This window comes from Anomaloglossus baeobatrachus, chromosome 1, assembly GCF_048569485.1.
Source record: "Anomaloglossus baeobatrachus isolate aAnoBae1 chromosome 1, aAnoBae1.hap1, whole genome shotgun sequence".
NCBI lineage: Eukaryota > Metazoa > Chordata > Amphibia > Anura > Aromobatidae > Anomaloglossus > Anomaloglossus baeobatrachus.
The window spans coordinates 384,672,750-384,700,046 of NC_134353.1; the positions used below are offsets into that span (position 1 = coordinate 384,672,750).

The 27,297-nt window shown below is 45.5% G+C and overlaps 1 protein-coding gene across 1 annotated transcript in view; it reads right to left on the bottom strand.

Annotated features, from left to right (window-relative positions):
• Positions 1-5,586: 5,586 nt before the first annotated feature.
• Positions 5,587-27,297, bottom strand: part of LOC142315319 (zinc finger protein 414-like) — a 60,987-nt gene continuing 39,276 nt past the window's right edge. The window contains exons 6-7 of the mRNA XM_075352537.1: positions 16,260-16,412; positions 5,587-6,587 (exon numbers count right to left, since the gene is read on the bottom strand). Coding sequence (XP_075208652.1) covers positions 6,517-6,587; positions 16,260-16,412 — 224 coding nt within the window. The 3' untranslated portion in view covers positions 5,587-6,516. The remainder of the gene's footprint in view (positions 6,588-16,259; positions 16,413-27,297) is intronic.

The following is a 27,297-nucleotide window of genomic DNA, read 5'->3' on the forward strand; positions in this document are numbered from 1 at the left end:
GGCTCTACCAGCACTCTATTTAACTAGAAGTTCCAGAATGCAAAGTAAAGTTTTTTATTACAGTGCCGGGAAGAGTCCAACCACAACCGGAGTGTATGGAAGTACATGTAATAAACACCATAACCAGGGGCTATAGGGTACCAGAAAGTACTTGTTTTTAATGACCCAAGGTGTCAAATATGTATACCAAGAGAACTTTGGGAGTCATAGTATCAAGGGACATAAGGTGGAATTGCATGAAGATAAAAAATCCCAATAACATTAAAAGTATAGTGAAAAAATACCCACAGGTAAAAACAGCCACTGGCAACGAGTGAAGAAAAACAATCACATAATGCACATACCCAGAGAGGAGAGGGATCGCCACCAACGCGCGTTTCGCGGAGGTATTGTTGATTCTTCAAGGATGAAACCCTTTAAGACATTCTACCTCTCCCACGGCTATTTGGGATGGTGAACATTGGGCCTTACTGCCATACTATATTTATTTTGGCTTTTCTAATATAATATTACCATCTGTGCACCTCTCCCACGGCTACTGGCACTCAAAATATTGTATCATTCTTGTCACATTGTATGCCTCCCTTGATTCAGTGGTAGTTGTTTTTAATCTATCTCTAATTGCTGTTTTGCGTGTGTCTTTTCTATAATAAACAATTTGTTTGCATATACACTCGATTGTTCTCCTTTTTCTGCTCACCTCTCCTTCTGTCTGACCACAATTTACTTACATTCTCTTCCCTCTCTTTTCCAAGTCCACAATCCCCACCACACAAACTTACACACCCTCACAGAAGTCTCAAACACCTTGATTCACACTTACTTTCTGAGTCCTTTCTCCCTTTAACAGACATGTTCAGTGCACGATGCAGATGCTGCTGCCTCTTTATACAGTACAATATCTGCAGCTGTGGAATCGGTGGCCCCCTCACACATACCAAAACCTGCGCAATCAACAACAGGCAACCCTGGCACACCAGCCTGACTAAAGAACTGAGATGTGCTGCCAGAATTGCTGAGGGGAGATGGAAGAGAACAAGCACTTCATCACATACAAACAGTCCCTCACCACTTTCAAGTCCACACTCACTGCTGCAAATCTACTTCTCATCTCTCATAGCTTCCCTGTCCCACAACCCTAAACAGCTATTCAACACCTTTAATTCTCTCTTCCATCCCCCGGAACCTCCTCCCTTTCCTCTCATCTCAGGGAACGACTTTGCTGCATTCGTCAAGGAGAAGATTGTAAATATCAGATAGCTTTGTCCTACACTCGCCACAACTTTGCCTCCTAAATACCCGGCCCTCTTCCTCCAAGACCATCTTCTCCACTATTACAGAAGAGAAACTTTCCTCTCTACTTTCCAGATTACATCTCACCACTAGTGCACGTGACCCGATTTCGTTCCACCTCATCCCCAACCTAACCATAGTGTTTATCCACTCCAACCCTTACCCATCTCTTCAATCTATCACTAACAACTGTTGTCTTCCCTTCATGCTTAAAACCCAATCTCTCTGTCCAGCTATCGCCCCAGATAACTTCTCCCTTATGCCTCAAAACTACTGGAACAGCATGTCCATCTTGAACTGTCCTCCCACCTCTCTTCCTATTCCCTCTTTGACCTGTGTCCTTCTCCTGGACCCATCCTCTGCCTTTGACACAATGGACCATTCCCTCCTATTACAGATCCTCTTATGCCTTGGCATCACAGATTTGGCCCTATCTTGAATCTTTTCATACCTAGCCGACCAGACATTCAGCATCTCCCTGTTATGGGGGAACCGTCAGATTAGGACCAGGGGGTATATATCCCAATCGCCAGTCGGGGCCCACCATGCTCCAGATGGCAATAGAGCTGCTGGCACTCCGTGGGTTAGACGGAAACTGTAGGACTGATGACTTAGAGGTAACCCATGAGACCTGGGAACCGGTCACGTGTGTAGAGACACGTCAGACCAGACGACAACCCCGTTAGCGTTTCGGTGGAATTGGCGCAACCCCGACTACGTGTGCAGGGAACACGTCAGGCCGGATGGTGACCAGGTAGCGCTGACCGAGAAAACCGCTGTGACAGCGCCCTTTCGGCCATGTGTGTCAGACACGACAGGCCGAGCGGTCCTTCGATTAGCGTTTCTGGTCACTACGCGAATGGCCACGTGTGTAGAGGACACTTCAGGCCAAGGGATCACACCAAGGGTAGTTGGTACCTCGCGCGACGCTATCACATCCTTCACGTGCTAGGCTAATCCCCTTCAGAACATTGGAATGAGACTCCTCTCTGTCCACCCCAGTTCTGCGGCAAGTGTCCTGAAACTCACAGCATATTGACTCGACGAGGTACGCCCCTGCTCCAAAGTCAGTAGCTGTAGGCCGAGTCGTGAGTGACCTGAGGCCCCAGGAACACTTGCATCAAAGACTCCAAAAACTCCTCAGAGTCCTGAACTACAGGGTCATTCCTCTCCCACAATGGTGTAGCCCACTCCAGTGCTCTATCATAGAGCAAGGAGATGATAAACCCCACCTTCGACCTCTCTGTAGGGAACCGTGCAGCCAGCAACTGCAGATGGATTGAGCACTGGTTCACGAATCCCCTACATGCCTTGCTGTCCCCTGAAAACTTGTTGGGCAGCGAGAGGTGAGGGAGGATTGGAGTGGGCTTGGTGGCCGACACCATTGCAGCCGCTTGAGCCACCACATCATCCATATCAGCAGCAAGAGCAGACTGCTCCAGAGACCTCACTCTGGCCTCAAGCTGCAGTATGAACTGACGTAGCTGCTCTATCTCCGCCATGCCAGCCAGACCTTACTGTTACGGGGGAACCGGCAGATTAGGACCAGGGGGTATATATCCCAATCGCCAGTCGGGGCCCACCATGCTCCAGATGGCAATGGGGCTGCTGGCACCCTGTGGGTTAGACTGTAGGACTGATGACTCAGAGATAACCCAGGAGACCTGGGAACCGGTCACGTGTGTAGAAACACGTCAGACCAGACGACAACCCAGTTTGCGTTTTGGTGGAATTGGCGCAACCCCGACCACATGTGCAGGGAACACATCAGGCCGGAGGGTGACCAGGTAGTGTTGACCGAGAAGACCGCTGTGACAGCGCTCTGTCGGCCACGTGTGTCAGACACGACAGGCCGAGCGGTCCTTCGATTAGCGTTTCTGGTCACTACGCGAATGGCCACGTGTGTAGAGGACACGTCAGGCCAAGGGATCACACCAGTAGCGTTGATTGGGAAGCCAAGGAGGATAATAGGTTCACACACCCAATCCTGGAACACCCTGTTAACTCCACAGGGGTCCTGGGGTATGCTGTCCGGGCGTGTAGGAGGCACAACTGGACAGGTGACACAGCAGCCGCAGCCCAGTTAACGCCACTGGACTGCTATTACACAACAGGACCGGTAGCAAGGAAGCACGGCGCCTGACCCTCATGTGATGAGCCACGAATCTTGGCGTGACAGGCACCGTGCGCCTAGCCCCACCTACCGCTTCCAACAAGGCTTAAGCCACCATGAATTCTAAGTGAAGACTGCGCACCTCCATGTTGTCTCCAGCCACTTTTATAACCTAGATCCGCCCCAAACCCAGGTTGGAACCACCAAGGTCCAATAGCAGAGTGCCATATCATCAGCGACGTCACCAGCGGCCTATCCGGAACCGCTACGTCACTGATGACCTCATGGCAGCCACGCCCCAAACACTTCACCAGTCATCGTCTGATGACCAATGGTGAGGTGCCAGATCATAGGGGCGGGCCTCTGCGAGCCAGTCTGGAGTGGCCACGTCATCAGGACACCTGACACCCTCTGCCCTATCAGGGCCTGCCACCTCACGGACATGCTCAGTGAGGTCCTTACTGGACCTAGCCTCTGATGCACTAAGTGCCTGAGCATGCTCAGTAGCCTGGACACCAGACTCAGAAATCAGACTATCTGCCTGAGCATGCTCAGTAGGCACATCCCAGAACTTAGACACAGCACGAAGTCCAAGTACCTGTGCAAAGAGGCTGTTAGGATTAATTGTGGGAGCATGCTCAGTAGCCTGAACTGAGTACTTAGTCTCAGAAATGACACAATCAAGCTGAGCATGCTCACTAGGCAAAACACCGGGCTTAGACTCTGGCTGGGGTAAATCGGCGCGAGCATGCGCACTAGCTGCCTCTCCACACTTAGACATGGTGGAAGGAGCAGCCAACTGGACGACCCGAGGCAATGGCAGCCGGCGCCTGGGAGCAACAGGAACCACAGCAGGCTGCTTACGGCTATGGCAGCGCCGGTTCGTAACACTCCCACTCTCACAATACCTCCTCATCTTGCCCCCTATTTGTCGGTGTCCACCAAGGTTCAGTTCTTGGACCCCTCCTCTTCTCCATCTACACCTTTAGTCTGTGACAGCTCATAGAGTCCTACGGCATTCAGTATTATCTCTATGCTGATGATACGCAGAACTACCTCTCTGAACCTGATATCACCTCCTTACTAACAGAATCCCACAATATCTGTCTGCTATTTCATCCTATTTAGCCTCTTGATTTTTAAAATGTGATGTACACAAAACCGAATTTATCATTTTTCCCCCATGTCACTCAACCCCACAACAGACCTATTCATCAAAGTCAATGGCTGCCACTCTCCCCAGTCAAGCAAGCTCACTGTCTCTTGACTCTGCTTTCTCCTTCAAGCCACATATCAAAGCCCTTTCCACCTTCTGCCGACTTCAACCCAAAAATATTTCCTGGATTCCTTAACAAAGTTTCTGGAAAAACACTAGTGTATGACCTTCATCATCTCCTGCCTCGACTACGACAACCTCCTGCTAAGTGGCCTCCCTTCTAGCACTTTTGCACCCCCTCCAATCTACCCTAAACTCTGCTGCCCAATTAATACACCTTTCCCCTCACTATTGCCCATCCTCTCCATTCTGCCAATCCCTTCACTGGCTTCCCATTGCCAAAAACTCCTGTTTAAAACCCTAACGATGACATACAAAGCCATACGCAACCCGTTTCCTCCATACCTCTGAAACCTAGTCTCCTGGTACCTACCTGCACGCAACCCCCAATCCTCACAAAATCTTCTCTACTCCTCTCTTATCTCCTCTTCCCACAATCACAAATAAGATTTCTCTTTTGCCTCCTCCATACTCTGAAACCCTCTACCACAACATATCAGACTGTCACCTACCATAGAAACCTTCAAGAGGAACCTGAAGACCTACCTCTTCCAATAAGCCTACAGATGCAATAACCATCAGTTCACTATACTGCTGCGCGTCCAGATCTACCCTCCCCTACTGTATCCTCACCTGTCCCCTGTAGACTGTCAGCCCTCGCTTGCAGGGTCCTCTCTCCTCCTGTATCAGTCTGTGTCTTATTCATGATTATTGTACTTGTTTTTATTATTTATAACCCTTTTCACTTGTAAAGCGTCATGGAATAAATAGCGCTATAATAACAAAAAATTATTATTATTAGTTAGTGATGCACTTACTGATACTTTTTAACTGAATCCCAAAAGCTCTATGTTTATGATATGTCACGATTCAATGTACACCAATACACATAATTACACACGAGTGGCGGGAAACTTAAATGCATTTATTTGGTATTCATTTACAGCTTTAAAAAGATGATTGTAATAGTTTTCTTAATATAACAGAATTTCTCAATGTCTGATATTATATTAAGAAATTATCTTTCTACTGAACTCTAATGTCATGTTCTTGCAGCCATAGAGGTGGTAAAATCTTGGTTTAAAAGGGAAATAGAAAGTGACTACAAATATAAATTTGGCATTGGATCCTGATCCTGTTAGCAAAAATTACAGCAACACCATAATAGAAAACTGCCAATATCTTTGTTAGCAAAATAAAAGAAACCTAATTTATGAACTTCACCTAACATCTAAATGGCCTGATTTATGACATTCAAGTTTTGGCTGAAAATCCTTTTTAACTGGACAAAAACTGATTAAAAAGTATGATAGGAGTTAATTTACAATACAAGGAGGATTTCCATATATTTGCAAAAATCCAAATAATTGCAAACAAAACACGTACATCCGCATTAATTATGAAACATTAGTATGTATTGTGAAATTTCCTACTAATATTGGTAAATGATTTTAGTTAGAAATTACGCTATTCATTTTTGTTTCAGAATAAAAACCCTCTACACCTAGAATCTATTGTTGCATACAAAACAAAACAAGCCAACATACGCTTAACTACCGATCTTGATGATTATTTTGTAGCACTGTGCAGTATAAACATGGTTTCCCAATATACATGCACTGAAAAGGTAAGAGTCAACACGTTGATCCAAGAGTAGTGCATTTTAAGTAAAGTATCCAATGTGTATCCAATTTTGCTGTTTTGTTTCACCCTGCAGGTTTTCAATAAAAAAACAAACAAACAAAAAAAGCAGAATAGAAAAAAAAACTAGAGCACTATAGAATAAACTTGTGAGAGTGGCTGTATTCAGGATTCTAGTATCTTTATTTCAAAACTACGGTAAGAGGTCAGATTCCATTTCTGCAGGGAGCTTGGAGTGGAAAGACAGAAGATCCACATCATAATCTGGAAACAGAAAACAAGAGTTCATTAGTGAATATAGTGAATTAATTATTTAGTCAATGAAGAATATATATTTATTTTGCTTGCCCGTTATAGAGATATTAAAGTATTTGCACCCTAATTTCATTATGTTCAAATGGGTGTCATCAGACTTTTCACTGGGGTGTGCACTTCTCTCCCTTAAATGATACTGACCAATCACAAGCAGGCAGGAACGCAATAGAAAAAGAACTCCCCCCCCCCCCCCCCCCGCCATAAATTGGAACAGATGTCTGAGTGCGAGATGTACTGATACAGCTCCCAACTCCTGGTCTAACCTCCTGCATGAGTCAGTGTTGGGGGAGGGGCAGTGCAGCTGATTTTACCTGCGTCATGAACTTTGTCAATGAAAAACCCTTTTTGGTTCTCTTCCTTTCCTAGTAGTCAGCATTGCTATACTGCTCCTGCCCCACACTGCCTGTCTGGAGAGGTGTCAGTAATCACACTTGTTTGTTGTGTTCAGGCAACTTGCAATCTCTTTGCAGTGAGATCAAGGCTTGTCATTAGGTATCACACAGGATTAATCTGCCTGTTCTGGGCTCCTCTTGTTTGAGATATACTCATGAGCAAAAGGGTAACAATGACTTCAACTTTTGACTTTCAGGCTCTATATATATCTCACCATCCACCACAGCTTTGAGCATGAGGCTACCTTCAATTTTATAGACAATCATCTTGGCTATCTCATACATAAATATGACTTGCAACTAGAGCAGGGCGGACTTGCAAAAAAACGGGACCGCACCTGCTCTTTCTAAAAAAAAAAAAAAATCTGTATCCCGTACGGAATTCAGCCCTCATATAAGTCTATAGAGATCAGAATCTGGAGATTAAAAATGGTGGAAGAAAGGATAGAGGAATGGGAGCGCACGCGGTGGACTTACCAAGGCTCCAGCATGACTGTACGCTGCTCCCAGGCCTTGCATTCACTGCCTGGGCTGCTGATTACAGTCAGACGCGCCGTCAGAAACGCCCCCACCCTGGGTGTCAGCTGACTGCATCCAATCACAGGTGCCAGGCCAGCGGGGGGCGGGGAAATCAGTGTAAAGGAGCTCATACACTCTACCATCTACCGTGAGCCTAGAATGTATGGGCTCCATCCAAGTTAGTGGGTGTGACTGGCTTGGTTAGTTGGCGTGGTGATGTTTCCTCTCTTCTCCCACAACCATGCACGGGGGAGCTTCGCCTCCCCCTGCATCTCCCCTATCTGGGGGTCTCACCCCCAGAACCCTGCTTCTATTATAAACAGCTCCATGCACACGTGGAGTTAGGAAAAGAATGTTTATTCTGTCTGGAAACATTGGATGGCATTATGAACACACCCCTATCATGTGATAGGGGGTGTGTTGAAATGACGTCATACCTGGAAGGAGCCCATACATTCTAGCATCTACTGTTAGTATCGTGGTATAAAAATAAATAAATAAAACAATTGGTGCATGGTCCCCCCGGTATTCTGATACCCAGCACAGATAAAGGCCACGGCTACAGCCCCAGCCCTGCGCTTATCTTGACTGTTTATCAAAAGACGAGGAATCACATGTGGCTTTTTTTCATTTAAGTAATTAACCCCATAGCGACGGCCTAACGTCTCAAGACGTCGGAAAAACAGGGTACTTATTCTGTTCCGACGTCTTGAGACGTCAGGCCGGAAAAAGCTTGTAGCGCCCCCCAGTGACGAAAAATCTCGGGGGTTTCAGCTACCGGGGGTAGCTGAGACCCCCCAGATTATGAATCGGGGTGTTTTTTTTGGACCCCGTTAATGCGATCGCCGGTATACACCGTATACCGGCGACAACATTAAAAAAAAAAAAATGGCCGGTAAAATTGATTTATTTCTCATCTGACGTGATCAAACATGTCAGATGAGAAATAAATATAATCCTCTAGTGCCCCCAAAGCCCCCGGTACCGGAGAGTCCCCCCACCACCCCTACCCCCCCTCCGGAAAATCCAAGATGGCGCCGACGCGCGCTGAAAACTGCCGCCGCCGCCGGCTCTGCATTCATTTCCCTCCGATCTGAAATGATCAAACATTTCAGATCGGAGGGAAATGTCCTCCCCCTGACCCCTCCTCCGGTACACCGGAGATCTCTGGTCCCCGGAGCCCCCTCCGGTTCTCCAGAGCCGCCTCCCCCCCTCCCCCCTCCCCCCTCCGGAGCGTGGAAAATGGCGGCCGCATTCATCCTACTCTTTCTGCCGCATGTGACACGTCACATGCGGCAGAAAGTTGTCCCCAGGTCCCCCCGACACCCCCCGTCACCCCCCCCCCCAGCCCCCGGTCATATGTTACCTGGCTGCTGGTGCTCCGGCCCCGCGATCACGCCGCCTCCTTCTCTTGAATGCTGGCGGCGCATGCGCAGACAGCGGCTGTCAGCTGGATCCCTGCAAACAGGGACGCTGACGTCGCTGCTGCAGTAGGCTGCTCCACTGTGGACCGGGGGAGGGTGAGTGCAGTAATCTGCAGACACACTCCTCACATGGAGAGCCTGCTGTTCTAGAAAATGGGGGGTACGTTCTGTGAGCGTGCCCCTCATATTCTAGAATGAGGTTACTGCAGGTCACTCTGCCCTAGGTTGGACTGGGGCAGTGTGAGTGCAGTATTCTCAGATTACTGCACCCACACTGCTCATGGAGAGCTTGCTCTTCCAGAAAATGGGGGATACGTTCCCTGAACGTGCCCCCCATATTCTAGAAGATCCAGAGACGGCGTGGGACCTCAAAAATGGATTACAGCGACCGAAATTTATTTATTTACAATAAATTGGTAAAAGAGGAATGTTTCGGGGAGTTTTTTTTCAAATAAATTTTTTTTTTGTCTTTATTTTTTTCTATTTCTTGACTGGGTTAGTGATGTCGGGTATCTGTTCAGATGCCGTGACATCACTAACCCCAGGGCTTGATGCCAGGTGACATTACAGCTGGTATCAACCCCATATATTACCCCGTCTGCCACCGCACCAGGGCGCGGGATGAGCTGGAGCGAAGCGCCAGGATTGGCGCATCTAATGGATGCGCCACTTCTGGGGCGGCTGCGGCCTGCTATTTTTAGGCTGGGAAGAGTCCAATAACCATGGCTCTTCCCACCCTGAGAATACCAGACCCCAGCTGTCTGCTTCACCTTGGCTGGTGATCTAATTTGGGGGGACCCCACGTTTTTTTTTTTTTTTTTTTTTAAAAACGCCTGGGGAGCCCTCCAAATTGATCACCAGCCAAGGTGAAGCTGTCAGCTGTGGTTTGCAGGCTACAGCTGTCTGCTTTACCCTAGCTGGCTATCAAAAATAGGGGGGACCCCACGTCGTTTATTTTAATTATTAATTTTTTGGGGGGCTAAATACAAGGCTAGGCACCCTTTAGTGCCACATGAAAGGCACTAAAGGGCGCCAGCTTAGAATATGCAGGGGGTGGGACGTTATATTTGTTTGACATCTATCCATTCATCCATTGTAGCATTTTAGGCTGTGCGCCCACAATCGGGATTTGCAGCGTTTTGGGCGCAGAGTGTTTTCCCTGCGTCCATAACGCTGCATTGTGCAGTAGAAGCACAGTGGAAGGATTTTTAGAAATCCCATGCCCAATGTGCTTGCCCAATGTACTTCTCTTCTCCGCAGCATAAACCGACCTGTGGCGGCAGCTTCCCGAGCCTCAGCATGTCAATTTATGCTGCGGAGATGAGTGTTCTCTGCAGGTAGCATAGAGCTCCACAGCGGCCTGAACCCAAATCGTGGGCATGGGCAGCTGCGTTCTCCCGTGGACAACACTCACATCTCTGCAGGAGGCTGACACTGTGTACTAGACGCCGTGTCGCTGGATCATGGCCACATAGCCTAAAAGTGAGACATTTGTTGCTACAGCAACATTTTTGTGAAGTACCTGTGGATTCAAAATGCTACTATACTCCTGAATAAAATCCAGTTTCCAAAATGAGGTCACTTGTGGGGGGTTTCTGATGTATAGGTACCCAAGGGGCCCTGCAAATGTGACATGGTGCCCGCAATTTCTCTCAACTTTTCCAGAATTCAAATGGTGCTCCTTCCATTCCAAGCCCTCCCATTTATCCAAACAGAGGTTTTTGGCCACATGTGGGGTATCCCTGTGCTCATAAGACATTGGATAACAACCTGTGGGGTCCACGGTTTGTTGTTGTCTCTTGAAAAAGTGAGAAATTTGATGCTGAAGCAACATTTTTGTGAAAAAAATGAAAATTTTCAATATGGCAACCTAAGCTTATCAAAATCTGTGAAGTATTCGTGGATTCAAACTGCTCACTATACACCTAGATAAAAGCCTTGAGGTGTCTTGTTTCCAGAATGGAGTCACTTGTGGGGGACAGCCACTGTTTAGGCACCTCAGGGGCTCTCCAAATGCAACCTGGCGTCCGCTATTGATTCCAGCCAATTTTGCAGTCAAATGGCACTCCTTCCCTTCCGAGCCCTGCCATGCACCCAAACAGTTGATTTCCACCACATATAAGGTATCGCCAAACTCAGGAGAAATTGCACAATAAATGTTATGCTGAATATTTTCCTTTTACTCTTGTAAAAAAAAAAGCTACCTGGTTGAAATAACAATTTTGTGGTAAAATTTTATTTTTTTTTTTTTCATGGCTCAACGTTATAAAATTCTGTGAAGCACCTGGGGGTTCAGGGTACTCACCAAACATCTAGATAAATTCCTTGAGGGGCCTAGTTTCCAAAATGGGGTCACTTGTGCGGGGTTTCTGCTGTTTAGGTACCTTAGGGGTCCTCCAAATGTGACATGGTGCCCGCAATCTTTTTCAGCCAAATTTCCTTTCCAAAATTCAAATATTGCCCCTTTCGTTCCAAGCCCTCCCATTTGTCCAAACAAAGGTTTCAGACCACATGTGAGGTATCACCGCGCTCATAAAAAAGTGGTTAACAAACCTTGAGGTCAAATTTTTGGAATTACCTCTTGAAAAAGTGAGAAAATTGATGCTAAAGCAACATTTTTGAGAAAATTATTAAAATTTTCAATATGACAACGTAACGTTAACAAAATCTGTGAAGTACCTGTGGATCTAAAATGCTCACTATACCCCTAGATAGAATCCTTGAGGGGTCTAGTTTCCAAAATGGTGTCACTTGTGAGGGGTTTCTTCTGTTTAGGTACCTTAGCGGACCTGTAAATGCAACATGGTGCCCGCAATCTATTTCAGCCAAATTTGCTTTCCAAAATTCAAATATTGCTCCTTCTGTTCCGAGCCCTCCCATTTGTCCAAACAGAGGTTTCTGACCACATGTGGGGTATCGGCGTGCTCATAAGAAAGTGGGGAACAAGTTTTGCGGTCCATTTTGTTGTGTTATTTCTTCTAAAAGTGAATAAATTTGGGTTAGAGCAACATTTTTAGGTAAAATTTAATTTTTGTTTTTTTTTGATTCCACATTGCTTTTGTTCATGTGAAGCACCTGAAGGGTTAATAAACTTCTTGAACGTGGTTTTGAGTACTTTGGGGGGTGCAGTTTTTAGAATGGTGTCACTTTTGGGTATTTTCTATCATCTAGGCCTCTCAAAGTCACTTCAAATGTGATGTGGTCCCTAAAAGAATGGTTTTGTAAATTTTGATGTAAAAATGAGAAATCGCTGATAAACTTTGAACCCCTCTAACTTCCTAACAAAAAAAAATTTTGTTTCCAAAATTGGTCTGATGTAAAGTAGATAAGTGGGAAATGTTATTTATTAACTATTTTGTGTCACAGAAATCTCTGGTTTAACGGTATAAAAATTCAAAAGTTGAAAATTGCAAAATTTTCAAAATTTTTGCCAATATTCAATTTTTTTCATAAATAAACGCAAAAAATATTGTCCTAAATTTGGTACTAACATGAAGTCCAATATGTGACGAAAAAACAATCTCAAAATCACCAGGATCCGTTGAAGCGTTCTAGAGTTATAACCTCATAAAGTGACACTGGTCAGAATTGCAAAATTTGGTCTGGTCATTAAGGTGAAAATTAGCTCCGTCACTAAGGGGTTAAAAAACAAACAAACAAAACATGATGTGTGGTTCCCCACAATTTTAATACCCAGCCAAGATAAAGCCCCAGAGCTGGGGGCTGGTATTCTCAGGCTGGAGAGACGCAGCCTAAAATATCAGCCTCCAGCCGCCCGGAATTGCCGCATCCATTAGATGTGACAAGCCCGGCGTTTTACTGGCTCTTTCTTTTACTGGCTCTTTCTCTGAATGCCCTGGTGCAGTGGCAGTCGGGGTAATAAGAGGTTAATAAAAGCACACAGCTGCTACTAAACCCTAGATTAACGATGGCAGACGTCTATGACACCCGTATCAGTAATCTGTAAATGAAAGTAAACAAACACCGAAAAAATCCTTTATTTGTCATAAAATACAAAAAAACAGCCTTTTCACCACTTTATTAACCCCCAACATCCTGCAGGTCTGACGTAATCCACACGATATTCCACAACGATTCCAGCTCTGCTACATATGAATCTCACACCGAGCGACATAGAACAAGACTGCCCACTGTAATCTCCAGAGAATGAATGAGTCGCAATGAGCGATGACTGCAGGCAGACGCCGTCACACAGGCTGGGGGTACATTTGACTGCAACCAATCACAAAGGCCAAGCCGGCCGATGGGCGGGGAAAGCCATGCATATGAAGTGAGTGGACCAGGGAGGTCACAGGAGCAGCGTACAGCAGCGTACAGCAGCGCCAGGAGCAGCGTACAGCCGGGCTGGAGCCTGGGCAAGTAGGAAGCACTTGTTCATTCTTATTTTTCCTATATTTTTTAATTTTTTTCCAGTGCCGGATCTGGATCAAACACCCGTAATCCCAGGCCCGGGTCCGTCACCAGGGCAACTTTGAAACAAAGCAGTTCCGGACTTTTTGAGTCTGGGTCCGCTGAGCCCTATTTGAAACCATTTAGCATATGATTAGTTATGCAGATTCTTGTCATGTCACTGCATTGTTACAGTTTTACTCCTGGTTAGTGTTGAGCGAGTAGTTAACTATTCAAAGTCGCTAAGCTGTTAGCGAGTACTGTCCGCTACCTGAATATTCGTTACGAGTAGCGGGCGCAATGTAAGTCAATGGGAAATACTCAATTACTAGCGAGTAACACGAAAGCTGTACTTTTCGCTACTGGCTATTTCCCTTTGACTTAAATTGTGCCTGCTACTAGTAACGAATATACGACTAGCAGACAGTACTCGCTAACAGCAGAGCGAGTATGAATAGTTAACTACTCGCTCAACACTACTCCTGTTTGGATTTTTTTTTTCTTCTTGGATACTACAACTACCACCTGTTCTCACATTCCCTAATAGCTCAGTGTGCTGTTAGGTTGATTCCCAAGTGAAAGGTCACTGGTTTGAATCGAGGAGCAGCCATGAAGACAATTTCCCAAGAAAAGAGAAACGGCATCATCCAGCTCATCAATACCAATCACTCAGCCAAGAAAATTGTGAAACTGCATCATGAAAGTGCCCTGACAGTTGGAAGAATACAAAATGAAATCCATCCATCCATTCAAAAGCCAAGATGTGGACGTGGCAAAATATCAGCATCAACAAGTCTGTTCATCGCAAGGTCTATTAGTTCTGGTGCGATAAACACGTCAGTGGAGGTGACTTGTAATGCTTCGTAATAGTGAGATCCAAGATGTCTATGCAAGCACCGTGAGACACATGTTACACAAGTCTGGAATCACGGTGGCCCAAAAAAAGGTGAAGAATGTTGGCACAAGTTTGCAAAAAAGTACAAAAATAGAAAAGTAGAAGATTGGAAATGGGTGATTTGGAGCGACAAAATAAAAGTCAGTAGACTAGGTGCAAATGGGTCTGGAAGGAAAAAGGGCCTAACGGATTGAGAAATTGAAGGAACTGTTAAGTTTGGTGGAGGAAGCCTGATGATATTGGGTTGATTCACAGCCAAAAGCATTGGATAGTAGAGGTGCTGTATTGGCCCCATAAGTCCCCAGACCTCAACCCAATCAAACACTTCTGGGTAGATTTGAAGGAAAAAGCTGTGTACACACCAAAGGGATTTGACCAGTATGCACCACCATTGTGAACGTGATGGAGAGACATGAGGTTAGATTCCAGCTTAGACATGGTTGAATCTGATCTAGAGCATGCCCAGAAGGATTCAGGCAGTGTTGAAAGCAAAAGATGGATTTACAAAATGCTAACAAAAAAATAAAAATGTAAATTTAGATTTTTAGGAACAAAACAGTAACAATGCAGTGACATGACAAGAATTTGCATAACTAATCTTATGCTAAATAGTTGCAAGTCAAATGTATGTATCAGAGAGCCAAGATGATTGTCTATAAAATGAAAGTAGTCTTTCGCTCAAACCTGTAGTGGATGGTGAGATCTGGAGCCTGAAAGTCAAAAGTTCAATATAGTCTAAAGCGGGCTTTACACACTGCGACATCGCTAATGCGGAGTCGTTGGGGTCACGGATTTTGTGACGCACATCCGGCCGCATTAGCGATGCCGTTGCGTGTGACATCGATAAGCGATTTTGCATCGTTGCAAAACAGTGCAAAATCGCTAATCGGCGACACGGGGGTCCATTCTCAATTATCGTTACTTCAGCAGTAACGAGGTTGTTCGTCGTTCCTGCGGCATCACACATCGCTGCGTGTGACGCCGCAGGAGCGAGGAAGCTCCCCTTACCTGCCTCCCGGCCGCTATGCGGAAGGAAGGAGGTGGGCGGGATGTTACGTCCCGCTCATCTCCGCCCCTCCGCTGCGATTGGGCGGCGGTTCAGTGACGTTTCAGTGACGTCGCTGTGACGCCGCACGGACCGCCCCCTTAGAAAGGAGGCGGTTCGCCGGTCACAGCGACGTCGCCGGACAGGTAAGTATGTGTGACGGCTCTGGGCGATGTTGTGCGGCACAGGCAGCGATATGCCCGTGTCGCGCAACAGATGGGGGCGGATACCCACACTAGCGATATCGGGACCGATATCGCAGTGTGTAAAGTAGCCTTTACCCTTTTGCTCATCAGTGTGTAATGATGTGCTGCTCTGATCTCACTACAGAGCAATTGAAAGTAGCCTGAGCACAAAAGACATATGTTTGATTACGGACAGATCTCCAGACAGACAGTGTGACGGGAAGAGAGATACAGCAGAGGTTACGTGTTATGAAAGGAGGAAAACTGATATAAGATTTTGTAATGCAATACAACTAAACTCAGCTGCACTGCCCTCAAAACACGAGCACGATAAGTCAAAACATGGCTGCATGGTTGGTGTTTCAGAGAAAATAGAGCTTGAAGATCTGACTAAGTAGCATAAAGGGAACTGTCCGGGGATTCACACTGCTCCAGGTGATTGATGGGTCTCTTCCATGTGTATACATTGGGAGAGACCTCTCAATCAACTTTGGAGGTACTGGGAAAAGTCGGCCAGGGGTAGGGCCGAATTAGTCTCATCTCTGCCTATGGTCTATGGTAAAAAAGTATTTATTTACACATCAAGTTAATTGTTTTAAGACAGGTATTTGATTTAAAAGTTAAATACTCATGCTCAGCCCCTGAGTCTATTGTATGGTGCACCATACTTAATGTTATGACTGTATGTGCATGGTTTTCTACCCTAAAATGAAAAGTGACATTCAAGTAACCATTCAAAGCAGTTACCAACCTATTTCATCCAGTCTACTTGAGGCAGGGTTCTTATGAAACAACTCAATGTGTTTATCCATTTGGTCTCTGGTTGCAGTTGAAAAGCCACACTGCATACACCTGTAGTTGTCTCGTGTATGCTCCCATATAATACGACTGTTGCTAGTATGACCTAGAAGGAAACACAAAATATGTAAATTATGTTGTATCAAAAGTGGACTACAATACTTTGGCCAGTTTGATCTACAGTCTTTATTCGCATTGTTTCTACGGGTTTTGCAGTCATTGTGGTTCAATGACAAATTTTCCAACATAAAGGCCCCGTTAGACGCTACGATTTATCTGCCGATTTCGGAAACGATGTGACACGCCCAGATCGTGGATACGATTTGCCGAGATCGCACATAGGTCGTTTATTTGCGGTCACACGTACACATCTCACCAAAGACGCAACAGCGATCAGCGATTTATTGTTTGAGCAAGACGGTCGTTTGTATGTTGTTTGTCGTTGGCAGGGTGTCACATGTACCAATATGTCTGCTGCGATCCAAATGATGAACAATATTATGAAAATGAACGACGTGTCAACGATCCACGATTTTCAACCTATTTGCGATCGTTCAGAGTCGCTCGTAGGTGTCACACGCAACGACATTTTGAACGATGCCGAATGTGCGTCACGGAAACAGTGACCCTGACGAAATATCGGCAGATAAATCGTAGCGTGTAACGCCGGATTAAGAAAAGGTATACAATTCTGGTCAAATCTTTCCGCTTGTAGGACCTTGCAAGCAATGTCATTAACTCAACCTCTAGAATCCCTACAGTCCAAATAAATATAAAAAAAATGCACAGAATAAAATTGAAATGATCGGTGGGAAAATAGACAGTAACACAGTAATAGAAAATGGAATTTAAGACTAAAATAAAGGCAGGCACTAAAAGTCATAATATCAAACTGATAAACATAAAATCAAAACAAAAAGTATCAGTGGTCCAATGTAGGATCACAATAGTACAGTCAGATTAAAGAGAATACATAATCAGAACATGACCTATTGTTTCAACTTTTATATTAAAACATTTTAAAAAATCCTAACATCTTTTGATGCAAGGCTTCCAGTTCTGTAGACATCCCTTTCCGTAGTCAAATCATTGTCAAGAAGACAGCAGGTAACTCCTGTATTTACAATAGGTACATGGGATCCATCATTCACAGTAGATAATGGTCATGGCTCCCCTTCTTCCTCTACCTGTCTAGACACCTTTACATGTCACAGTACATGCCTATTTTCCAATAGATGTCAATCAGATAAATGCTGTCTATTGCTGTGGTTAATGCTAGACTGTATGAGCTCCTATCAGGTATGACATCATTTCTATCACGTGATAGGGGCGGGTTCAAAATGCAGCCTGATGTTTTCAGATGGAATAATTATTATTTTAAGTCCACGTGGTCATGAAGATGTTTACAATAGAAGTGGGAGTCTGTATATAAGACCCCCAGGCGGATGGAGAGTGCAGAAGGGGGGGGCAAGCCTCCCATGCATAATTATAGTGGATGGGAGGAAACATCGCCACCCCCACCAACCAAGCCAGTCACGCCCACTAACCTGAAAGCAGTCTATACATTCCAAGCTCAACGCTATTCTTGCCTTTGGTCTACGGCTACTGTAAAGCATACCTCTAAATGCTAAAGCTCGGACATGGTGGCTGCTCCATGCTTAACCCCCCCCAAAAAAAAAATAAATTAACAATTATAAATTAAAAGCATATTACAAAAAAATAATACTTTTCCAAATCTGGCTTTAAGTATCATAGAATAATGACGTGTGATAAACATGAAAATATGATAAAAGGGTTGTATTGTTTTTCATGCTGCTATCTCTACATTTATGTAGCAATACACTACACTGTAGCAATAATTATAGTTGTCGCTCTACTTGGCATAGTTTAATTACAGTGGAAAAATGTCTGATAATGCCCAACTGTAATACAATTTTGAAAGGAATTATGCTAGTTTTTGGTATAGCTTTTTTTTTTTTTATCACTTACCTAATTTAAAAAGCACCGAGGTGGATGTGGTCTCCAAAGAGACTGGTTTACCATAATAGATCAAGAAAACCTGACAGTAGGGCACATATTGGTATGAACCTACATCTGTGAATAAGCAGGCAAAGATTTCATTCTCTAAGTTATGTTGAATTCTAAAGTCGATGTAGCACATTTTGATGTTTGTGTCTTTTAGTTAGTGACTTGCGTCAAATTTATTATTTCCAGCATTTAGATTGGCAGGATAAGTGGTCCAATTCCTGCTTACTAGCCAGTGTATATGCTCAGTGTTACGGCTGTCCGCCGAAGGCGTCCTCCCTCTCGGGTCAGGGTAGGCTGCCCCCTGTATCTCCGCTCCCCGAGACCCATTCTGTAGGTGCAGTCCCTCCTCAGCGCTGTTCGCAGCGCCTGGCCCAATCTTTCGCTGCTTTACATGCAGTTGCCAGAGACTAAAGGGTGCTTTACATGTTGCGATCTCGCTACCGATATATCGTAGGGGTCACGTCGTTAGTGACGCACATCTGGCGCCTTTAGCGACATCGCAGCGAGTGACACCACGGAGCGACGATCAACGATCGCAAAATCGTTCAAAATCGATGCACGTTGACAAATTGCTCCTTTCCTTAATATCGCTGCTGCCACAGGTACGATCTTGTTCGTCGTTCCTGCAGCACCACACATCGCTGTGTGTGACACCACAGGACAACGAACATCTCCGTACCTGCGTCCACTGGCAATGCGGTAGGAAGGAGGTGGGCGGGATGTTACGTCCCGCTCATCTCCGCCCCTCCACTTCTATTGGACGCCTGCTGTGTGACGTCACCGTGACGCCGCACGAACCGCCCCGTTAGAAAGGAGGCGGTTCGCCGGCCAGAGTGACGTCACAGGGAAGGTAAGTCCGTGTGACGGGTGTAAGTGAGGTTGTGCGCCACGGGCAGCGATTTGCCCGTATCGCACAACCGACGGGGGCGGGTATGCTCGCTAGCGAGATCGCAGCGTGTAAAGTACCCTTAAGTCCGAAAAGTTAGTTGCTGCGCATGCTCGGGCTAAGTTGTGCTCGCCAAAGACTAAAGGCCCTGTCACACACAGAGATAAATCTGCAGCAGATCTGTGGTTGCAGTGAAATTGTGGACAATCAGTGCCAGGTTTGTGGCTGTGTACAAATGGAACAATATGTCCATGATTTCACTGCAACCACAGATCTGCCAAAGATTTATCTCTGTGTGTGACAGGGCCTTAAGTCTGAAAAGTGAGCTACTGCGCATGATGTGTCTTCTCCGGACTGGCTATAGTTGGCTGCTGTGACGCTGGCTGTGCTGATTGGAACATCACACTTGACGTGGCAGTATGGGATTGACTGTTTACTGCTGGAGTGACGTCGGCTGCGCCAATTTGACTGTGAGCTGAGGAGGTGTCGCTTAGTTGAGAAAGGGACGCCGCTGACGGTGGACGGCGCTCAGTCTTTAATTGCCTTTGTGGTGAAAGGTTGTTAGGCAGGTCGCTTGAATCTTGCATTTAATAGTCTTGCGACAATAGAATTGGTTAAGCAGGTCTCACCACTTTTTATTAACCGCTACTGAGTAATAGCAAGTGGGCAATCGCGCTGGTCAAGCGTGGTTGGCTTCCGCTGCACTCCACATATATACTGGCAGCGATAGCATTAAGGTTACCATGGCTATCTATTAAGCTGCCTCTCCTGTACTGTGTAGCAGTGCTGGTTAAGCGTATTGCTGCACTGCACTTTATTATTTGTGGCAGGTGCCACTGTACTGATTAGCATATAGTGGCTCCGCTGCATTTGCTTTTCTGTTCGCTCGTGTTGGTCTCAATAACACTGACCATTTGCGCCTTATTATTTTGAACCTAAATATTCTGAAGTCTGTCCAACTCTCTGGGCTCTTAGCAGCTATATTCCATCCACAGCACGGTGGACTCTGGGTTTGCACCTGGGATTGTTTGAACCATCCTTCTCCTAAGCCGCCAACCCCATAACACTTAGTTCGAAGGGAAAATCCACCCAACTATATTTTGAAATATCATACAGATGTGACTAAAGATCATATCGAAACCTGTAAATGGTGGTTAGCCAAAACCATAGAGCAATTAGAAATCTATGGCACCAAAGGGATTTTTAACACGCTTACAAGAAAGTGGTCATTGGTTTCAATGGACATTTGCTTACTATGTCCGGTGGATCTAAAAAGTCTACACATCTCTGTTAAAATGCCAGGTTTTTGTCATGTAATAAAACATTATACCAAGAATCTTCAGAACTTTTTTCACCTTTAACAACATCCTTAATCTGTGCAAATCTACTGAGAAACAAAAAGATCATTCTGATGAGGAAAATACACATAAAACTAAAATACTGTAGTTGTGGAAGTGTGAACATCCTCTTATAATTGGGGATGTATGTGGTTGTGTTCAAAATTAGTCAATCATATTCCTCATGTTAAAGGGAGTCAGTAAGCAGGTTTTTTCTATATAATCTGATAGTAACATAACATAGGGCGAGAAAGTCTGATTCCAGGGATGTGTCACTTACTGGATGGCTAGGTGTAGTGCTCATAGAATACGTGTTGTGACTGATGTATATCTGGTAGGGCTAAGAGCTGATCTATGTATAACCCCACACCCCTGACTGGCAGGCTCCTGTGTACACTATGCATTGTCAGCAAGCTTGGGAAAACATGTTATGACCTGATAAGACCAAGGATGATTTTTTTTTGGCCATAACAGGGAGGTGTAAAGGAAACTATAACTTCAGTAAAATAACTAGTTAAGTCTCCATCCACATGACTGTCTCTACACAAAGGACATAACCTCTGCCTACTCTTTCTGCAGGAACTCAGAACCATAAAGGGGCCTCCTGGAAGAATACTGACAGGTGTCAATCATGAGACCTCGGGCTATTGAGCTAAGCTTCAAAGTGTGGGCAGATGGTCATTGTAGCCAGACTGGATATTTCCTATGTACTATATGGAGGGGGGGGGTGGTTGTAGACACAAACCTTTTAAAATGCAAAGGTATTTGCCCCTAAATTAGCTCACGGTCCTGTCACAGACCAGCAATTGTAATAATATACAGTAATCTAGGCTGTCGTGGAAGCATGAGCCAAGGATCATGCGTATAAAAGATGGGTGCCACAATAAGAAGGCGTTCACATGTGTGCGTCGACCTCTGCTGCTTGTGTTGCAAAGTCATTTTTTTATTTCTTCCTTTTCACTTTGTAACTGTTTTGCATATTTGTTTTTCGCTTTATCTTTTATTGTAAACACTGTATTACAAGTTTTATCCTCGTATGCTTTAAAGAATCCATAGCCTTAAGCCTGCTTTACACGCTGCAATGTATCTTACAATGTGTCGGGCTGCAATGTATCTTACAATGTGTCGGCGGGGTCACGTCGTAAGTGACGCACATCCGGCATCGTAAGTACATTGCAGTGTGTGACAGGTACGTGCGATTCAACGGTAAAACGTTGATCGCATACACATCGTACCTGTCTCTAGAATTGAACGTCAGATTGTTCATCGTACCCGGGGCAGCACATATCGCAGTGTGTGACACCCCGGGAATGATGAACAGATCTTACCTGCGTCCTGCGGCTCCTGGCCCACAATGCGGAAGGAAGGAGGTGGTCGGGATGTTTACGTGCCGTTCAGCTCCGCCCCTCCGCTTCTATTGGCCGGCTGCCGCGTGATGTCGATGTGACGCCAAACGTCCCTCTCACTCCAGGAAGTGGACGTTCGCCGCCCACATCGACATCGTATGGAAGGTAAGTACATGTGACGGGGGTTAATCGTTTGTGCGGCACGTTCACCAAATTGAACATTTCGCACATATGATGGGGGCGGTGCAAATCACATACGATATCGTATGCGAAATTGCAACGTGTAAAGCAGGCTTAAGCCTTAGTCTATCCCCCATACTCTGGAACGCTCTACCTTAACACATCAGACTCTCCCCTACCGTGGAAAGCTTCAAGAGGAACCTCAAGACCCACCTCTTCCAACAAGCCTACAACCTACAATAGCCCTCAGACCAGTACACCACTGCGCAACCAGCTCTGTCCTCACCTATTGTACCATCACCCATTCCCTGTAGACTGTGAGCCCTCGCGAGCAGGGTTCTCTCTCCTCCTGTAGACTGTGAGCCCTCACGGGCAGGGTTCTTTCTCCTCCTATACCAGTCTGTCTTGTACTGTTAATGATTGTTGTACGTATACCCTCTTTCACTTGTAAAGCGCTATGGAATAAATGGCGCTATAATAATAAATAATAATAATAATAATAATCTTAAAGAGAGTATGTGACTTTTTTTGATTGTCAGACAGTAACATATTTCGGCGACTCCTAAAATTGTATTTGATAAATGGTGGCAACCGATTGTGCAATACTTCCAGGGCCGGCATCAGCACCCGGCACACCTGGGAGTGCCGGGGCCCTGGACCGCCGAGGGTGCCCACTCGAAGATGGCAGGGTGCCGTACTGCCAATGGCAGCAGGCCACGCGGCCGCTATGGTGCCCCGCTGAGGATCGCACTTTCAATTGTATTGGCATCGATACAATTGAAAGCAATGATGACAGAGGGAGAGGCGCGCTGCCTCTCTCATCATTCTCCTGCAGCATCTGTCTGCGCTGTGCCTCTGACAGCTCAGAACAGCGGAGCGTGATGATGTCATTACTGTGTGTGCCTGTGTTCTGAGCTGTCAGAGCGGCAGAACAGTGGACACGCTAAGGAGACCGGAGCAGCGGGGGAACGAGGAGGAAGTGAGTATGTATTGATCACAGTGGCCAGACGACTATGGGGTTGCATAATGCTGCTACATGGGGCGGCATAGTGCGGCCACACGGGGCTGCATAGTGCGGCCAAATGGGGCTGCATAATATTGCTACATGGGGCTGCATAGTGCTGCTACATGGGGCTGCATAGTGCTGCTACATGGGGCTGCATAGTGCTGCTACATGGGGCTGCATAGTGCTGCTACATGGGGCTGCACAGTGCTGCTACATGGGGGCTGCTAAGTGGGGGTTGCTGCATGGTGCTGCTACGTGGGGGCTGCTCTATGGAGGCTGCTACATGGTGGCTGCATTATATTATGTGGAGCAATGTGGGGTGCATTATATTATATGGATGAATATTTGGTGCATTATTCTATATGGAGGACTATGGGGGCTATATAACACTATGGAGGAATATGTGGGTGCATTATATGGAGAAATATGAGGCTGCATTAAATTATGTGGAGCAATACGGATGCATTGTGTTATATGGAGGAATGTGGGGGCTGCATACTTCTATACCCCCCAGAGCTGTATGTCCCCTCCACCCCAGTGCTGTATACCCCCCAAGAGGTCTATGTCCCTTCCACCCCTGTGCTGTATACCCCCAGAGCTCTATATCCTCTCCACTCTAGTGCTGTATACCCCCCCCAGAGCTGTATGTCCCCCTCCACCCCAGTGCTGTATACCCCCCAAGAGGTCTATGTCCCTTCCACCCCAGTGCGGTATACCCCCCAGAGCCCTATATCCTTTCCACTCTAGTGCTGTATACCCCCCCAGAGCTGTATGTCCCCCTCCACCCCAGTGCTGTATACCCCTCAGAGCTGTATCCCCCCCCATTGCTGTATGCTCCCCTCCTCAGTAATGTGTATGCCCTCCACTAATGTGTATGTCCCCAGCCCCTCCTATAATGTATATACAGCAGTGTCTGTGTGCGGCCATGTCTGTTAGTGACAGCCACCAATCGGTGCAGCACAGCCACATGCCCTGGAGTAGCTGGGCGGGAGACAAGCGGGGGAGGTGAGTGAGGCTGCTGCCGGCTTCCCCATATTAATAATACCTCTAATGTATCTGTGTGTATGATGTGTATATAACTGTGTATAGATTTGTCTGTTTATACGTGTTTTTCAGAATTTCTCTTTAAATATGTATATGTACATATGCATGTATGTGTATGTGCGTGTCTGCGTTTGGATGGGGCCCACTGTGACTTTTTCGCTCGGGGCCCACAAAAACCTGGAGTCGAATTCCTTGCAGTGTCATACTTGTACTAAGATGCTGAATCCAGGCATACCTGTTGGAGAAAGATCGGATGCTTTATTGATGAAATATTATTAAGTTGCAGAAATGCACTGCACTTTGAATGACAGGTGCAACGAGCGGGCCTTTGTGGGTCGGATCCTCGGCATTTATTCCTCCTGCGGTGTCCTCTGACTGGCCCTCTTTTCTTTATTTGAATATCGTGCAGCCATTGCTGTTCTAGGCAGTATGTGCGCATTGCCACAGTAATTCTGTCATTAATATGGCGCTGGAGACTGAGTGGCAGGGGCGCGTGCGTAGATGTAAAAAAAAAAAAAAAAAAAAAAGCTGTGCACGCGCCAATGCCTCTCGTAGTTTCCACTGCAGGGTCTTCAATAAAATGGTGACGGAGATTGCGGTAGGCACATGTGCGGACTCTGGCGCTATTTTAAAGATGCCTGAGGATAAACACAGAGAACTTGACCCACAAAGGCCCAACCCCATTGCATCCGTCAATCAAAGTGCAGGACATTTCTGCAACTTTAATTAAAGCTATTTCTGCAACCAAGCATCCGATCTTTCTACAACACATATGCTTGAATTCAGCATCTTAGTGTCAGTGTGGCATTGTCTTTAGTTCATAGATCGCAAAATCTTGGTGGTTAATTTTCTTTAAGGATTGCGAAATGTTTCATCTCTATACTTAATTTTTTCCTCCCTTTCTTCCAAGAGCCTTAACTTTTTTTATTTTTCCATCAACATAGCTGTATGAGGGCTTGCTTTTTAGGCATGAGTTGTTAAATGACCCCATTCATTTCACAAAATGCAGTGAAAAACAGCCAAAAAAATAAATTCAGTACGACTAGGACAAAACCAAATTTTTCTTTAAGTGATGAAAAAAAATTCAGACACTTGCAAAATAAATAATAAAAATTTGGCGGGCTTGTGACGCTATTTTCCGAGACGCGCTGTCACTTCAGTACGTATGTAGCGGAGCTGGAATCATCATGGAACCTCATGTGGATTACATTAGAATTGGGTGTTTTGGGGGTTAATAAATTGGAGAGAGAATTTTTTTTTTGTATTTTATTTCAAATAAAGAATTTTTTCGGTGTTTGTATTTTATTTATTTTCACTTACAGATTAATGGGGGGGATCTCATAGACGCCTCACATTACTAATCTAGAGCTTAGTGGCAGCTGTGAGCTGTCATTAACCCCTTATTACCCCAATTGCCACTGCACCAGGACATTCGGGATGAGTCAGGTAAATTTCCAGGATGGTCGCATCTAATTGATGTGACAATTCTGGGTGACTGCTATCTTTAGGCTGGAGGCGGCCCAATAACCATGGACCTCCCTAGCCTGTTAATACCAGCCCCGAGCTGTTGGCATTATCATGTCTGGGTATCAAAATTGGGAGGAACCGCAGTCCGGTTTTTAAAATTATTTATTTAAATCATTTTAAAAAAAATCCACATACGGTTCCTCTTATTTTGATACACAGCCAAGATAAGCATACGACTGGGGCTGCAGCCTGTAGCCGTATGCTTTATCTGTGCAGGGTATCACAATATGGGGGGATCAAACGCCAATTTATCTATTCAGTTTTACACCATGATAGGGACTTACACAGCAACAATGATTGGTTGCAGTCAGACACGCCGTCACACAGGGTGGGGGTGAGGTCTGACTGCAACCAGAGACATTGGGACTGCTGTTGGGAGGGGGAAGGAGTGCATATGTATGAGGTTAATGAGTGGCCCCGTAAACAGCATTACAGCTGCGCGGGAGACTGGTAAGTAAAACGCGATTGCTCTAATGCCCCTATCCCATCCACCACCATTTTAAAGTGCCAAATTCGTGTCCCCATAGACAGCTTTCCGGGATCAATTCTGGGTTGGAACGGTGTTTTGGTTTTTTTTAAATCCATTTAAACCCACTAATCCCAGGTATCTGTGGGTCCGCCCATCTCTAGTAGTAGTATAAAGAAGGGCCAAACGGTATGTGATCCGACAATATAGACATATAGTCCCAAATGGTATAATAGTAACTAGTGGGCCCTTAATACTATTACTAAGTGCCTCTACTGACGTGTCAATGAGCCACTAATACGCCAACCCCTCTGTTGGAGCGCATTCAGAGATTCACCAAACAATGACAAATTTATCACTCATTGTTCCCCATAAAAGAAATTGTGCCAATGTATTTAAATTTATTATACATGTTTTTGTTGTACATATCGTTGTATTAAAATGCCATAAATAGAGAATGGACTGCATCATGCTAAAAATGTATGTATAAAATGAAAATGTTTGTCTATATAAAAGAAAGTAAGCCATATCTAGTAGGTTTGTATACTACACTATAACTCAGACAAAACCTAGGATGAAAAAAACAAATGAGTAAATACCCTGCAGTAAGTAAATAAATTGAAACAGTAAATAACATAGCATACTTACTTGACACTATTTTGATTAAAAGGGCATAAAAGCCATCCTACCACGACATTGTGTACCCAATCAAGATGGATCTTAAAGGGAATCTTTCACCAGGTTTTTGCCACCTAATCCGACAGCAGCATAATGTAGAGACACAGGCCCTGATTACAGTGATGTGTCACTTACTCATCTGCTTAGTGTAGTTTTGACAAAATCCGTGTTTAATCAGCAGGAAAATTATCATTAGAGGACTACTTGGCCTGCTGCCAGGTAGTAAAGCAATTTCATGAGCTCTGTATAACCCCGGTTTGCCAGTTTTCTATGTACACTTTACATCAGACCTGGGCAAGGGGCGGCCCGCGGGCCACATCCGGCCCGCCTACTGTCTGTGACCGGCCTGCCTGTCTTAGGTCAGAGTTGGAGGTGTGGTGCCACTTCTCCTGCCGGGTGGGAACTTTTCAAATGACACACGCGCGCCGTACTGACGACATCAAGGCGCGCACGCGTGTCACAGAGAATGGTGCCTGCCCTTGCTCGCCAGTCA